Source organism: Otolemur garnettii, unplaced genomic scaffold (assembly GCF_000181295.1).
Source record: "Otolemur garnettii isolate 467f Iridium unplaced genomic scaffold, OtoGar3 scaffold00057, whole genome shotgun sequence".
Taxonomy (NCBI): domain Eukaryota; kingdom Metazoa; phylum Chordata; class Mammalia; order Primates; family Galagidae; genus Otolemur; species Otolemur garnettii.
Window position 1 is genome coordinate 6499621 of NW_003852452.1, and position 16416 is coordinate 6516036.

The 16416-nt window shown below is 40.0% G+C and overlaps 2 protein-coding genes across 3 annotated transcripts in view; one reads left to right on the top strand and one right to left on the bottom strand.

Moving 5' to 3' along the window:
• The window catches only part of INTS13 (integrator complex subunit 13), a 40263-nt gene extending 25426 nt beyond the window's left edge, over positions 1-14837 (bottom strand). For both annotated transcript variants that reach the window (XM_003792469.1, XM_023514722.1), the window contains exons 1-5: positions 14286-14837; positions 12785-13020; positions 9582-9656; positions 1856-2058; positions 1320-1400 (exon numbers count right to left, since the gene is read on the bottom strand). In XM_003792469.1, the coding sequence (XP_003792517.1) occupies positions 1320-1400; positions 1856-2058; positions 9582-9656; positions 12785-13009 (584 nt within the window). In that variant the 5' untranslated portion in view covers positions 13010-13020; positions 14286-14837. The remainder of the gene's footprint in view (positions 1-1319; positions 1401-1855; positions 2059-9581; positions 9657-12784; positions 13021-14285) is intronic.
• A 177-nt stretch (positions 14838-15014) lies between these two features.
• FGFR1OP2 (FGFR1 oncogene partner 2) overlaps positions 15015-16416 on the top strand; it is a 37258-nt gene continuing 35856 nt past the window's right edge. The window contains exon 1 of the mRNA XM_023514709.1: positions 15015-15223. The gene's annotated coding sequence lies outside the window, so the exon portion shown is untranslated. The remainder of the gene's footprint in view (positions 15224-16416) is intronic.

Below are 16416 nucleotides of genomic sequence, written 5' to 3' on the forward strand. Positions count from 1 at the left end.
CTTGAGCCACAGGCGCCGAGCCAAACATGTCTTTACTAACTATGACATAGTAAGAATTACAACGCACTGGTTTTTACTCCCAGTTCCTGGCACAGAGCTCCTAAAACTTTTAATTTCCTGACAGATAAGGGTGCTAAGGAGCACCTTTTGCTCTAATATTTGGTCTCTGACCCCAGTTCTTGACATATCACTCCTAAATCCCTTGGAATTCCCTGGGTGATAGGAGCAACTTTTGCTCTAATGAGGTAACTCTTTGGTGAGATCCTGGATAGCTCCTGGATGAGGGCTGGTCCTGAAAGATCAAGCAATGATCAGAAAATTGAGAGCTTTCAGCTCCACTCTCTCATCCTTTGGGAAGGGGAGAGGAGCTGGAGATTGAATTAATAATCATCAATCATGCCTACATGAAGCTTCCATAAATTCCCTAAAGTTTGTGGCTTGGAGAACTTGTGGGTTGGTAAACACATTTACATATTGGGAGGGTAGCACACCCCAACTCCATGGGAACAGAAGCTCCTGAGCTTGGGATTCTTCTAGACCTCATCCCATATAACTCTTCACCCTGGCTGTTCATCTGTACCCTTTCTCAAATCAGTACACTTGAATATGATTCTGTGAGCCATCATAGCGAATTACTGAATATGAGAGGGGCTCACAGGAACACCCATTTACAGCCAAGCTGGACAGAACCAGGGACCTGCACTACTTGAGACTGGTGTCAGAAGCAGGATATAATCTTGAGGGACTAATCCCTTAACTTGTAGGGTCTACACTAACCCCACAAGTTAAGGGATTAGTTAAGTGTCATAAGTGAAGTGCAGCACGCCCACCTGGTATTCAGAGAGTTGAACTAGTTAGTATAGGGAAAAAAACCCCACACATTTGGTCACATATAAGTACCAGTATGAGTATAAAGAGAAAAAAAGTGTTGTTCTTTTCAATAGTTTTTTTTCTTTTAAGTACACACACTTAGTTGTTTGGATTTGCATTATTACTCAATAATGTTACCAACAATTTATACATATTACAAGTTTGTAACACAGACTATGAGAATAAACACCAATAAAAACAGGCATTATAAATTTATGTATTATTTTATCCCTCTGATAACCTTTCCTATGGAGAAAAATAAAATTCTAAAGTGAAAAGAAAAGGAAAAAAAATTTCTGATCAAATGTACACTTTTTAACTTATTTGTTGAGTTAGTAGAGAATTCAAGGAAATGCTACCAATCACTTTAGATTACTGGGAATAATTATAATGAAATACACGTAACGATGAAACTGAACATGTCTGCTTCACTTATGAATTATACTCACTGATCTGAATTCGCTGCAAGTTTGTTATGTTCGTGAATTGTCTCCTGGACACAGTCTTCAAGCATTCGCACATGACTATCACTAGGACATAAAAAAGATACAGCAAACTTGAAGGAATAAACAGTAAGGGAAAAGATTAAAAACACTATTCAGCTGTATTATCTTGTTATCAATATCAAAAGTTCCGTCAATAAAGACTGTTTTTAGTATATTCATTCTTAACATCAAATGACTAGCTATAAAACAAGTGAGAAAAAAAGTCAAACTGAACTACGTTGTAACAGTCAAAACAGTTTTCAAAAAAAAAGAAAACACTAAAACAAAACAAAACAAAACCAGTTTTCACTAAGATGAGTCTTCATTCTAGAATTGGATAAATATAGCCTCAATAAAAAAGGCCAAAAAAAGGAAAAAGAAAGCAGAAAGGCCACTGGCAATGTTTTAATGTTAATATGTTGGCTATACTTTTTTAAATAAAAACTTCAGTAGGACATTAAAATCCCCTCAATAAAGAACTACTGTGATTAACATCTTACCTTTTTGCATTAGTAATGCAGATTATCCGTCCTCTATTTCCAACACGTTCTGCATTCTCCATGAGTAGAGTACGAGCCTCATGTTGGTACTCAGTAATTTTGCAGAGGGTTTCCACTGCTGCAACAAGACCATGAAGAATACTGCAGCATTCTGGATCTGCCCGAGGATTAGGAGGCCCAACAGCAGCTAATGCTGCCATTAGCTAAGTAAAAGGGAAAACAATTATGCTGACAAGAACATATGCAAGACAGACACAAAACATCACAAGAAAACTGCAGACCAATGTATCCTACGTACACATGGACACAAACATCCTTAATAAAATATTAGCCAAATATATAGCAACATATAAAAAAGAATTACATGTATATGTGATGACCAAATAGAATTGATCCCAGGAATGCAGAGTTGATTTAATATCCCAAAATCATTATACTATGCAGTATATCACGTTGATAAAATAAAAACCACATGATCATCTCCATAAACATAGAAACAGCATTTGACAAAATCCAAGACCCTTTCATGATAGAAAAACAACAAAAAAAAGGAATGAAAAAAAAACCACTCAAGGCCGGGTGTGCTGGCTCATGTCTGTAATCCCAGTACTCTAGGAGGCTGAGGTGGGTGGATCACTTGAGCTCAGGAGTTTGAGACTGAGCAAGAGCAAGACCCTATCCCTAAAACTATCTGGGGATTGCAGCAGGCACCCACAGTTTCAGCTACTTGGGAGGCTCAGACAAGAGGCTCACTTGAGCCCAAGAGTTTGAGGTTGCTGTGAGCTATGACAGCATGGCACTCTACCAAAGGGAAGGAAAGGGAAGGGAAGGAAGAAAAAGAACACTCAATTTATTTAGAACAGAAGAGAACTTCCTCAAGCAGATAAAGGGCACCTATGAAAAACCTACAGATAACATTATACTTAAAACTGAAAGACTAGGTACATTCTCCCTAATATCAAAAACATAAAGATGTCCACTCTCACTACTGCTATGCAAAACCATACTGGAGATTCTAGTTGGGGCAATTAGGAAAGAAAGAGACATATATAGGATAAAGATTAGAAAGAAAGTGGTAAAACTATCTCGATGTTGCTGAAAGTATGTCCTACATAGAATATCTTAAGGAATCTTCTAAAAAAGCTACCAGAACTAATAAACAAGTGCAGCAAAGTTGTAAGATATAAGATCCATAAAAACACCAATACTTGTATTTCTTTTCTTTTCTTTTTTTTTTTTTGAGACAGAGTCTCCTCATGTTGTACTCAGTAGAGTGCTGTGGCATCACGGCTCATAGCAACCTCAAAGTCTTGGGCTTAAGCGATTCTCTTGCCTCAGCCTCTCACGTAGCTGGGACTACAGGTGCCCATCACAATGCCCAGCTATTTTTTGGTTGCAGTTGCTTAGCTGGGCTGGGCTGGGTTCAAACCCACCACTCTCTGTACATGGTTGGTGCTATCACCACTGTGCTACAGGTGCTGAGCCATCAATACTTGTATTTCTATATACTTTCAGTGAACAATCTAAAAATGAAATTTTAAAAAATCCCACTTACAAGAGCATCAAAAAGAATACAATACTTAGGAATAAATTTAACGAAAGAAATGCAAAATTTATACTTTGAAAATTATAAAATAATGTTGAAAGAAATTAAAAGATCTAAATAAATGGAAAAACATTCCATGTCCATTGATTGGGGGATCATATCATATTGTTAAGATGTCAATATTATGGCTAGGTGCCTGTAGCTCAGCAGCTAGGGTGCCAGCTACACTAGGTCTGGTGGGTTCAAACATGGCCTGGGCCTGCCAAACAACTATAACAACTACAACAAAAAAATAGCTGGGTGCTGTGGTGGGTGCCTGTAGTCCCAGCTACTACTTTGGGAGGCTGAGGCAGGAGAATTGCTTAAGTCCAAGAGTTTGAGGTTGCTGTGAGCTATGATGCCATAGCACTCCACCAAGGGCAACATACTGAGGCTTTGTCTCCAAAAAAAAAAAAATGGCAATATTACCCACATTGATACATAGATTCAATAAAATCCCTATAAAAAATCTTACCTGACTTCTATATAGAAATTGACAAGCTCATTCAAATTCATATGGAACTGCAAGGGACCCAAAAGAGGCCAAATAATTTTGAAAAAGAACAAAATAAGAGGACTCATACTTTGTTTTCAAAACTTACTACAAATCAAGATAGTGTGGTACTGATGTATAGATCAACAGAAGAGAACTGAGAGTGCAGATATAAAACCATGGTCATGATCTAAAGTCAACTAATTCTAGACAAGGGTGCCAAGGACATTTAATGGAGAAAAGAATAGCCTTTTAAATAAATCAATGGTACAGGGACTAATGGATACTCAAATGCAAAAATAAAAAGTTAAACCCATAACGTACACTATATAGAAAAATAAACTCAAAACAGATCAAAGACCTAAAGTAAGAGCTTAAACTATAAAACTCTTAGAAGTGGATCAGGCACAGCGGCTCACACCTATAATCCTAGCACTCTGGGAGGCCGAGGCAGGTATATTGCTTAAGCTCAGGAGTTTGAGACCAGACTAAACAAGAGGGAGACCCTATCTTTACTAAAAATAGAAAAACTAGCCAGGCACACACCTGTAGTCCCAGCTACTTGGGAGTGAGGCAAGCCCAGGAGTTTAAGGTTCCTGTGAGCTGTGATGCCATGGCACTCTAGCGAAGGTGACAGCGTGAGACTCTGTCTCAAAAATAAGAAAATAAATAAAAAAGAAGATATGCTCTTTTTAATACAATTAAAAACTTTATAGCATATAGTAATATGTGAAAAAACCAAAATGTACAACTATGCATAGAATTGGTAACCACTTGTGCATGTAAAGGAAGAAATACTAATATTTTTTACTTACTTACATATACATAAAGATACTCTGGCAGGACCCATAAAAAACTAATAGTGGTGAGGTTACAAGTTAACAGAGATGTGCAGGTAAACTGGTTCTCAATAAAAAAACAAAAGCTTTGATTTGTCAATGTCTATGGTTAAGTCCCCCCACCACGGCCAACTTCAGCCTATAAATGGGAAGCTGGTAGAGATGCCCACACTCAGCTCTCCTTACCTGGTATGAGCAGGCTCTAGCATACCACTAACTGGAACAGGGGATGAAAAGTGGGAAACTTTTCAAGATACCCCTCTTACTTATGTATACACACAAGTCTATGTATGTGTACAACATGTGCATATATGTATAGATGTAAAATTTTATTTTAGCACAACATAAGTATTGCCTATTCATAAAAAGTGATCAAAAAAGAGAGAAAAATACTGTTTCTAAACTATAAAGTCCCTAGGATGTAAGAGAAGTTCAACAAAAAATTGCTTTTTAGGAAAGGAGTGCTGTAGTCCTAGAGAAAATAGCAGGAAAAAATCTTAACTTTTGGGGTCAGATTGACATGGATTAAAATTTTGGCCCTGGTCAATCTCTTCTGGCCCTTTTCCTAATCTGAAAATCAAAATCATAGGACCTGTCCCATACTAGTGTGTGACATTTTCAAATTTTATTTAATTTAGCCAAGATAAACAAGACCAAAACTCTTGAAGTCTGACAATTTTTAGTACAGGACAGAGTTACGGAAAGAGCTGTGGACCTATCTATATAAGTCAAACAACGGCTGGCCCCTGAGGGTCTCAGATCTTTGATCTGTGAAGACAAAGTTGAAGCAAAGGATGGCTAGGATCCTTCCAGCCCAGTCATTCCTCAATCAGTCTCTTCACTTGTTTCTCATGATTTCTCACAATAACTAGGGAAAGGAGTGACAATGATAACCAAAGACAAACATTCAATTTGTTACTACTGTCAAGACTATATATAATTTATACAAATGTCAATTCTTTTTATATGTTCTTGAATACCAATGATTTGCTACAGTTGCCTTCACAACTGGAGTGTTCTGTTAAGAATTTAAAAGCCATAAGGGATATAAGGTGCTTTCACCTTCAGAAAACAGACAGAAGCAGCAAATTCTTTTCAGATTAGCACACCTATCAAATGTACAACTTTACTGCACTGTAGACTGCACAGGTGCAACAAGGAAGATCTATACAAATTGTACCTATTTTTATTCATACACCATTAGAAAGGCTTCAAGCTTCTTTCACAGTACAGCTGAACCTCGAACAACTCAGGTTTGAACTGTGCAGATCCATTTATTCATGGATTTTTTCAACCAAACTTGGTTCCAAAATACAATATGGTGGAGACTTGACTTTTTTGGATGAGTGTCTGCAGGGTCAACTGCAGGACTTGAGTACCTGCAGATTTTGGTATCTGTGAGTAGTGCTAGAACCAATGCCCCACAGATACCAAGGGATGACTGCATTTCAAAAAGACAATACTGTGGTAATGTATGAAATTCTTTTTGTTTGAGACAAAGTCTCAGTTTGTCACCTTAGGTAGAGTGCCATGGAGTCACAGCTCATAGCAACCTCAAACTCTTGGGCTGGAGCAAACCTCTCACCTCAGCTTCCCAAGTAACTGGGACTATAGGCATGCACCACTACCTCAGCTTGTTTTTCTATTTTTAGTGGAGACGGAGTCTTGCTCAGTCTGGTCTTGAACTCTTGAGCTCAAGGAATCCACCTGCCTTAGCCTCTTAGAGTGCTAGGGTTACAGGTGTGAATCACTGCACCCAGCTTGAAATTATTTTTTCAGGTTAATGAAAAAATATTAAGAACATTCTGAAGTGATAGAAGTACAAAGCCAAGCCAATAAAAGCCTACCCTCTGGGCTCAGTGCCTGTGGTTCAAGCGGCTAAGGTGCCAAGGCACTCTACCCAGGGTGACAGCTTGAGGCTCTGTCTCAAAAAAAAAAAGCCTACCCTCTGAGTGAATTACCTGAAAAAAAGGAAAGATTAGATACGTTTAGATATTGTAATACTAATCACAAACATTCCAGTACCAAACACTACAATAAACACATTTTTAAGAAGTGTTCCATTTAAATCTCAACTCCAGTGGGATTATTTCCATTGTAGAGCATCCACTCACAGAAAAATTATAATGTGAAATAATTCAAATAACATATTCAAATATTTTACTACTGCCTTTCATGTGGCTCATTTTAATCAGTGAAGAACCTACAAGACTCAAGTCTTCTGTCCAACTAATGGCAAAGAACATAAGCGATCACAAACTCAAAATCCTTAGGCAAGTAAGGTTAACAAAACATAAATTTAATGAATTGAGCAGAAGTTTATCTCTGCTCTCTCCACTAAAACCAGAATGAAGGAATTTAACTTTTAAGAAGCACAAACAAAAAAAGAAAAAGAAAAAAGAATAAACCCACAAACAAAATTGAAGAGGATGGAAGAGGAGGCAACAAGAGAAATGTCAACAAGAATGTATAAAAATAGATGAAGTGGGATGAATTTAACAGAACAGATTAAGCCAAAATCAAAGTGTCTATAGGGGGAAAGGCATAAAGATATAGCCTGAAGAATCCAGTAGACGTCCAAGAAATGGAGGCACCAAAGACCACACAAAGCAGGATGAAGCAAGATACTGAAAACTGAAAAGTCAGTTTAAGGAGCAACTTGACTCCTAGATCATACTCACACCCCACCGCTCCCCAACTCCCACAGACACAGAATCCTATTCCTTGGAGGAACTGAACCAGAAAGGTACCAAGCATGGAGACCTTTCACAAAGCACAGCAGACAATAAGGGTAAGACAGGTAAGTATCAAACCAGTACCGTCCAACAGAATTTTCTGTGGTGATGGAAATGTTCCCCAGTACAGAAGCCACTATTTATGTGTGGCTTATTGAGCATCTGAAACATGACTAGTGCTACAGAGAAACTGAATCTTTAATTGTATTTAATTTTAATTAATTTAAATTTAAATAAGCCACATGTTCCTACTAGCTATTACATTTAGACAGCAAAGTACAAAAACAGAAAGATTAAACACAACTTCAAAGTCTGCCTAGTGAATGGAAAAAACTACCACCCTCCCCTACCTCCCAGAAGGCTGACAACTAAGTTGATATCATGCAGGCAGAGAATGAAAGAGGTGCTCTGGAGACCCTGAAAGTCCCCAGAGAAATGATCTGGCATCTCTGACATTCAGAATTCCCCAGTGAAAACAACTGTCTTAAACCACAGTGGAATCCAGAGTAATACCAATCCCACAACATGTAGATTTTGCTATTTAGTGCCTTGCTTTTGAATAAGACTGCATAGCTCAATATCACCAAGCATTTAAGAAAAGCCTCAACAGGAAAAGAATTCTGAAAACACACAGGGCGCAAAAGAAAACTTCAAATTATTTATAGTTAATACCCTCAGGTAAAAAGATGTATACCCATAAAATAAACGAATATGACAAAAATGAACATAATCAGTAAGTAAAACTTCTTGTAAGCTAAAAGTATAATCAAATAAGTGGTTCCATACATGTTTAAAGATTAAAAGTAGAACAACAATGAAACGATCAGTGAGAAAAATAAGGAATTTAACCCAAGAGGTCCAATATCACACTTAGAGGTATTCCAGAAAGACACAGAACACAGAGATAACATTATCAGAGAAACAATATAGGGAAATTTTCCTGAACTGGAGAATATTAGACCTAGCACAATTAGATAAACAAAAAGATCAACATCAACTCATATCACTGAGAAATTTCAAAACATGAAGGAGGAAAGAAAAGAATCTAAAAGCTTTTATTAAACTGGACCTCTTAACAACATGGGATGTTGTATCACAGTGGTGTGCGTAATGTCTCAAAATTTTGAGGAAAAAGTTACCTCCAACATGGAATGTCTGTAACTCAAAAATTCTATCAGGTAATATGATAATGATGACAGGGTAACTTTTGGGAAATCCAGAGGTTACACTCTATACCAAAACAAAAGATCACATAAAGAAAAAAAGAGAAAAAAAAGGATCTGAAAAATAAGGAGGACAGTGACAGCAGTGAAGTGCGCTGAAAAAGCAGCCAATTCTACTGCAGCAGGAGACTGTGCTCCAGAAGTTCTTCAGGGAGTGAAACAAAACCAAAACAAATCAAATTACTATGTTACCTAATGTAAATATGTTACCTATATGTAAAAATGTTACCTATAATCAAATTACTATGTTACCTAATGTAAAAATGTTACCTATAATAAAAATATTGGACGGTTTTGTAGAGACATGAGGAAAAGCAGCAACAAATATTCAGAAAACTAAGAAATGAAGAAAAAAGGTAATGATAAATTTTAGGAATAAACAGAAAGTTACACAAGGAAATAATCACACATTACTACTTGGCTGAGCAGTGAATTGCACTTTATGTAGACATTATAATGCAAACGCGGAATTTTGAACTAACCCCAAATTCTGATACAACACTACTGAGAAAATAAAAGAGGCAAGCCTAGAGGCATGGGGGAAAAACATAAAAGAGGTATCCTCACTGACAATAATGATAAATACTAATAGATTATGTTTAAACTGAGAAGTCAAGAAATAGGAGTAATAACATGGTATTTAGCAACATGGTAGTAAATACCAGAACAGCTAAAGAATTGGAAAGTGTGCTAGGGGGGTAGGACAGGAGTAGTGAAAGACTGAATGAAGACAGGTGTTTCTCTTTTAGTATCACTTGGCATTTTAAAACTATATGCAAATATTACAGTGATTAAAAACTTTACATTTAGTTAACTTTTAAAAATGGCCACATATCAAAATTTAACCATACCTCCTGCAAATTTTGGTCTTCTTGAGTCCAAGAATTTAAAACGTGTGCTCCAGAGTCACTCACAATAAAATTTACCTAATAGATGTGAAAGAAGCAATCAGTATTCAACTTTAATTTCACTCAATCATCATATCATATTTTAAAATGTGAAATTTCTAACACTAGTTTGATTAATTCATTCATTCTGTAGTTACAGCAGTGGTTTTGAACCTTCCTAATGCCACAACCCTTTAATACACTTCCTCATGTTGTGGTGACCGCCAACCATAAAATTATTTTCATTGCTACTTTGTAACTGTAATTTTGCTACTGTTACGAATCGTAATGCAAATATCTGATATGTAGGATGTAGTTAGGCGACCCCTGTGAAAGGGTCATTCCACCCCCAAAGGGGTCGCAAACCACAAGTAGAGAACTGCTGAGTTATAGAATACCTGTGTGAGTGGTGGCTCACGCCTGTAATCCTAGCACTCTGGAAGCTGAGGCTGGTGAATTGCTTGAGCTCATGAGTTCAAGACGAGCCCAAGCAAAAGTGAGACCCTATCTCTACTAAAAATAGAAATCTGAGGCTCAGCGCCTGTAGCACAGTGGTTATGACACCAGCCACATACACCGAGGCTGGCAGGTTCAAACCCAGCCTGGGCCAGCTAAACAATGACAACTGCAACAAAAAATAGCCAGGCACTGTGGCAGGCGCCTGTAGTCCCAGCTACTTGGGAGGCTGAGGCAAGAGAACTGCTTAAGCCCAAGAGTTTGAGGTTACTGTGAGCTGTGATGCCACCGCACTCTACAGGGCGACATGAGACTCTGTCTCAAAAAAAAAAAAAAATAGAAAAACAGAGGCAAGAGGATCGCTTGAGCCCAAGAGTTGGAGGTTACTATGAGCTGTGACGCCACAGCACCCTACCCAGAGCGACAGTGTGAGACTCTGTCTCAAAAAAAAAAAAAAAATACACATGCCAGGTGCCACACTTGGCCCTGGGGATATGGGAATACAGTGATGAGTAAAACAGTTCTGTGATTCACAATGTGGGAAAAGTCAGGGGTGGGAAATGTACTAAGACAGAGGGCACTGGAGGGAGAATACGAACAAATGAACAAGATAATTTTAGAGAGTGATAGTGGCTATAAAGAATAAGCTGGTTAGCTACTTCACATTGATGGTCAAAAAAGGGCTTTCTATAGAAGCAGCAACTGAGGAGAATCCAAAATGACTAAAAGAAACCAACCACTGTATAAACAAGGCATACAGAATTCCAGGTACACCAAACATAAAACCCAAAGGTCTCCACCTTAAAAGGCAGGCAGAGGGGTAGGAGATGAGCTCAGAGAAATAGGCAACAGCCATATCATATAGGGAACTGAAAATCAAAATAATGAATTTGAGGGGGGCGCCTGTGGCTCAAAGGAGTACGGCGCCAGCCCCATATGACAGGGGCGGGTTCAAACCCAGCCCTGACCAAAAAAACCCCCCAAAAACCAAAACCAAAATAATGAATTTGAAATTTATGTTTTAAAATAAAATGCAAGTTATAATCTATCAGGTAAGACGATAATGATGACAAGGAACATATTAGGCCTGTAATCCTAGCACTGCAGGAGGCCAAAGTGAGTGGATCCCTTGAGCTCAGGTGTTCAAGACTAGCCCAAACAAGATTGACACCCATCTCTAATAAAAACAGAAAAGATAGCCAGGCTTTGTGGCAGGTGCCCATAGTCCCAGCTGCTTGGGAGGCTGAGGTAAGAGGACTGAGCTATGACTACACCGCATTCAACTCCAGAGCAACAGAGAAAGACTCTTGTCTAAAAAAATAATAATAATTAAAAAAATCTAATATATAAACTTTTCCCCTACATGTCTGTGAAATACTAATTTTCCTTCCCCCAAAAAAGTATTGCTCTTCTCTCCTAAAGCTTATGTAATAAAGAACTATTTTACTGGCCACTAAACTTAAATTATCTACTTTCAGTCTCAAAGGAAGGAGGTGTTATGCTTACATGGGAAAAAACTGAGGTCTGGAGGGAATCAGAAAAATCACAAAGATCAAAGTCACACCACTGGCAGCTAATGATGTCAGGATCTGCACTTAAGCCTCCACCCTAACTCACTATGTTAAATTTCCTCCCGATTACGTATTTTTTCTTTTACATATTATGCATAAAAATTTAAAGACTTATTTTAATTTGGAATGTCTGAATGTATTTTAGATTCTCTTCACTGTTTCTGTCCTACCTTTGCCACTCAAAGAAATTAGCTAAGTCTCAGCCTATGCTGCTCCAAGTAAGACAAAAAAGCAAATCATCCACTTAGCACTAACCAAATGCTACTCCCAGAATAAGACATTTAAGATAGTTTAATAAAGTGGGGGCTGTGGCTCACACCTATAAGGTGGATCTCTTAAGCTCCAGAATTCGAAGGCAGCCTGACCAACAGCAGGACCCCATCTCTACTAAAAATAGAAAAACTAGCTGGGCATTGTGGCCAATGCCTATAGTCCATCAGCTACTTGGGAGGCTGAGGCAAGAGAACTGCTCAAGCCCAAGTCTAAGGTTGCTATGAGCTATGATGACACCACAGCACTCTACTCAGGGTGATGGAGGAGACGCTGTCTCAAAAAAAGAAAAAAAAATGGGCCAGGTGCAGTGGCTCACCTGGGTGGACTGCCTGAGTTCACAAGTCCGAAACCAGCCTGAGCCAGAGTGAGACCTTGTCTCTGAAAATAGTCAGGGGTTGTGGTGGGCGCCTATAGTCCTAGCTACTTGGGAGGCCGAGGAAAGAGAATCGCTTAAGCCCTGGAGTTTAAGGTTGCTGTGAGCTATGACGCCATAGCACTATACCTTCTACCATGGCTGACAAAGTGAGACTCTGACTCAAAAAAAAAAAAGGTAACTTTAATGCTTGGAATTGCTATCATCCATTTCTGCTTATTGGTAAATAATTTCCCCTTAGCATTCTTCAAAGCATTTCTTTCTAATATGGCCATATTCTATAGCAGCAAATAGCCAGCCTGTTGTTAGCTGCTATTATTATTGGCCCCTATTAAATAATCATAATATATTAATCCCAAAGAGCAGTTTTATGTGCATTTTTAAGTAGTAAACATTTATAAATCTAACCTATCACAAATTCACAATGCCAAAATTGTATCTGTGCACTTAAGTACAACCTCAAAACCATGATTTTGTTTGTACTTCATACTCACCAGCTTTTTGAAAGGAAATATGTCATACATTATTCTACAATACTCCATGGAAGATTCTACTGAGCAAGTCCACAATGATTTAGATATAGGGGCCAAAGGAATGATTCCTTGAGTCCTATTCTTCACCAGCATGTCAAACTCAACATGCTGTCTGCAAGATTCTGCCATGTAAGGGCAGTGATCCACAACAAACACTGTTTTATGAGATTCAGAAAAAATCTTCATTTTGTTTTAACCTGGAAGGGGAAAAGCATATTAACCAAATGTTTATACATAACACTTACTATCTTAAATTATTTCTAATATTCTCATGAAGACTGTCTTTTCAAGAAGATTTGGTAGGGAACATGAATAATGTATTCAAAGAAATGTATGGGACAAGACAAGATTTTTTTTTTTTTGAGACGGAGCCTCAAGCTATCCCCCTGGGTAGAGTGCCATGGCATCACAGCTCACAGCAACCTCCAACTCCTGGGCTCAAGCGAGTCTCCTGCCTCAACCTCCCAAGTAGCTGGGACCACAGGCGCCCGCCACAACGCCTGTCCATTTTTTGGTTGTAGCCATCATTGTTGTTTGGCAGGCCCGGGCTGGGGATACGAACCCCCCACCTTAGGTGTATGTGGCTGGCGCCTTAGCCGCTTGAGCCACAGGCGCCCAGCCGACAAGACAAGATTTAACGGGATCACAACCAGAAAGTAACTTGCACAGATTTAAGGAATGAACTACTCTATACTAGGGTATCACTCTACCAGACCCGGGCAAAACCGTAGTCCATACATGTTTTCTTGCTTTTTGAATGAACTTAAAACTGTTACAATAAAACATTTTCACATACATTGTATCTGATTCTCTTACATTCACGAAACATAACAAATGGCAAATACTCTTCAAATACACTTTTGATGATTCTTGCTAATTAACATGAATCACATATCACAATCAACCCCTAAGCCAGCATTTTTGGGCTTTCCTCCATAAAAGTCTTTCAAGACCTCTAAAAGGTGGATGGGGACTGGGAAGAACTGCAAAAGGAAAGGCCAATACATGATAAACATTTCCTAAGATAACTACATATCGAATTCTTGCATTAGGATAAAACCCCCAAATTCCCCCTCCCTCTTAGCTTTTCAAACACCGCAGTAATTTACCATGTAGACCAGAAAAAGTTAGTTGCTACCATCACACTGGTGCAGAAGTAGTTTCAAAACTTTTTCTTATAAAAACAGAGCATATGGTACTCCCTTGCTTCGCTAATAGAATCTTATACTGAATAGACAATCCACATTTGAAAAGCACATGGTAAGCAGAGCAAAAGTGTTCATCAAAACTATGTACAATCCAGCTATTTTCTTTTGCTTTCAAACTCCTCTCCCCTTCATGCAAAACTCTCTTTGAGAAGCAACCTTCAAGAGTCCAGAATCTAGACACTTCGCGGGAGGGTGGGGGGTGGAAAGTACAAGGTGAGTGGATAGGGAAGATCTCGGGATCGAGGTTCGCTTACTTTCGTGCCTGGTCCTGCAGTGAAAACGAACAGAGGCTATGAATCACAGCCTCTCGGGAAAAGGCTGCTGGCGGGGTGGGGAGAGTCAGCGCACAGTCAGGAGTGTCTGGTGGCATAGACTGGGGACTGTGCTTTCCCCACTCATCTCCTAACACACCGGTCCTTCCCAGGCTTCCCAAATACGGAGCGCGCGCGTGCGCGTGCACACACTCACATACTGAGGCTCGCGCGTGCGCAAAGCACTCTTCCACTGCACCCCTCCGCAGCTCCCTTCCCCTCTCAGAGGGCCCGACGCCCAAGTCGCCGACCAGGAAGAGGGCGGGGCCAAGGAGGAAAAAAATGCCTCCGCCCCTCGAGCTTTTCTATCAGCTAATTTTCCCAGTCACCCGTTTGGGAAGAACGATCTGGGCAACCTACAAGCCTCCCCAACAGCGAAGTACCAACCACAGCGCGGGCTAAACTAGCCACAGGCCCCTAAACGTAGAAGGGCCCACCCACCCGAGCTCCATTTCTCGGTCTCTCCACCCAGGCCGGTTTCCCTCGGAAAAACTCGCGAGATTTTGCGAGAGGCCGAGCGAAAGCCCGGGTGTGGATAAAGAGGGAGGGACATAGAAGGTCCCGCCCCGACCTCGCGCGCAAATCAGCGAGTGGTCTTCTGTGCCCTACGGTAACGCAGGGAAAGAAATCTCGCGAGGCTGGAGGGCTCTGGGAGCGCTGATCGAAGGCGGTCAGCGGAGGTTTCCCCAGTGCGGGTGATGGGGTAGAGTCCCGCTGGCTTCCCGGCGACTCTTCTCCAGTTACTGTCTGGTTATGCGTTTGCTCGCTGAAGAGGCCGAATAGGGCGCGGAGTCTTCTTCCCTTGAATGAGTAGGTCCAAGTTGGTAGAGGGTTTGAGTCCTAATCGCTACAGCTGACGGCTGCGAGGGATTGAGAGCCGAGTAAGTGGAATGAAGCCAGGGAGGGGAGCGGGTGTAGGCGAGTCAAAGCTTCCTTCCCTTGGGCCGCTGGGTCCTGTGGTCTCTTAAACTACCGGCGCCTGCCCCTGGCCTCTCCCTGCCGCAGGCTCGCAGCTTCGGGGAGCCGGACTCCCCCTGCCCTCGGCTCTGAGCTCTTTCCGGAACGGAGGTGCGGAAAGTTTAATGGAAAGCCTCGGTGCTAACCCTGTGCACACTCCTTCCGAATGCTTTCTCTCTGCCTTACTTATCCGGGGAGCTCATCACTGGGAGGGCTGCCCTTTTGAGTTTACCTCTGCCGCATTTGACAAAGATAACCATTCCCTCTTTCCTGTTCTCCAAGGGTTTCCCTGTTTTTCTGGTTTTCTTCCTGGCTTTCTCCTGTATCCCATCTCTAATAATGGGATCAGTATCTGCCCTATCCAAAGTGGAAATCTAGGAATCAGCCTTGGTTCTGCGTTTCCACTCACATTGCCCTATATTATTCTTTAGATGGAATTGTTGCTGTTGCCATCCCCCCGCCGTTTCCCCATCATCTTTTCCTAGGATTATTCTGAAATACATTATCTGTTTATGTCTCTCTTTCCTTTAAACTTTTTAGGAACCGTATTGCTGACATAATCAAGTCCTATTTGTTAAACACATCATACAGGACCTTTTACCGTTTACCCCAATCCATTTAACCGTTTTAGTGTCATCTTGTTTTCCCTCCAAATACTTTTAACATTCAACCATACCAGATTATTGGCATGCGCTTTCCTAACTATACATTTGTGTGTGCTGTACCACCTGTCTAGAATGCTTATCATCCTGACCTCTTTGTTTTACCACCTACCAAAACCCAATACATAAATCATTGTCTTCTCAGACTCCCCCACGAGACATGGATATCCCTGTTCTCCCAAAGCTCTTGAAACAGTTCTTCTGCAGTATTTATTAGGTTGTATTATCTGTTCACATATCTTTTCCTCTTGCTAATTTGAGTTTGAGTCCAGAATCATTTCTTATTTATTATTGAAACAAAAGCTAATCCGTTGCTCAGCACATCGCAAGCATTGTTTGTGTATGCATATGTACGTATCTTTATAATGTAATACTTCTAAAGACTTCACCATAGGAGTTCTTAGTCCCTTAAAATCATAATTTTAGAACCACAGGTACTTTGTATATTGGCTTAA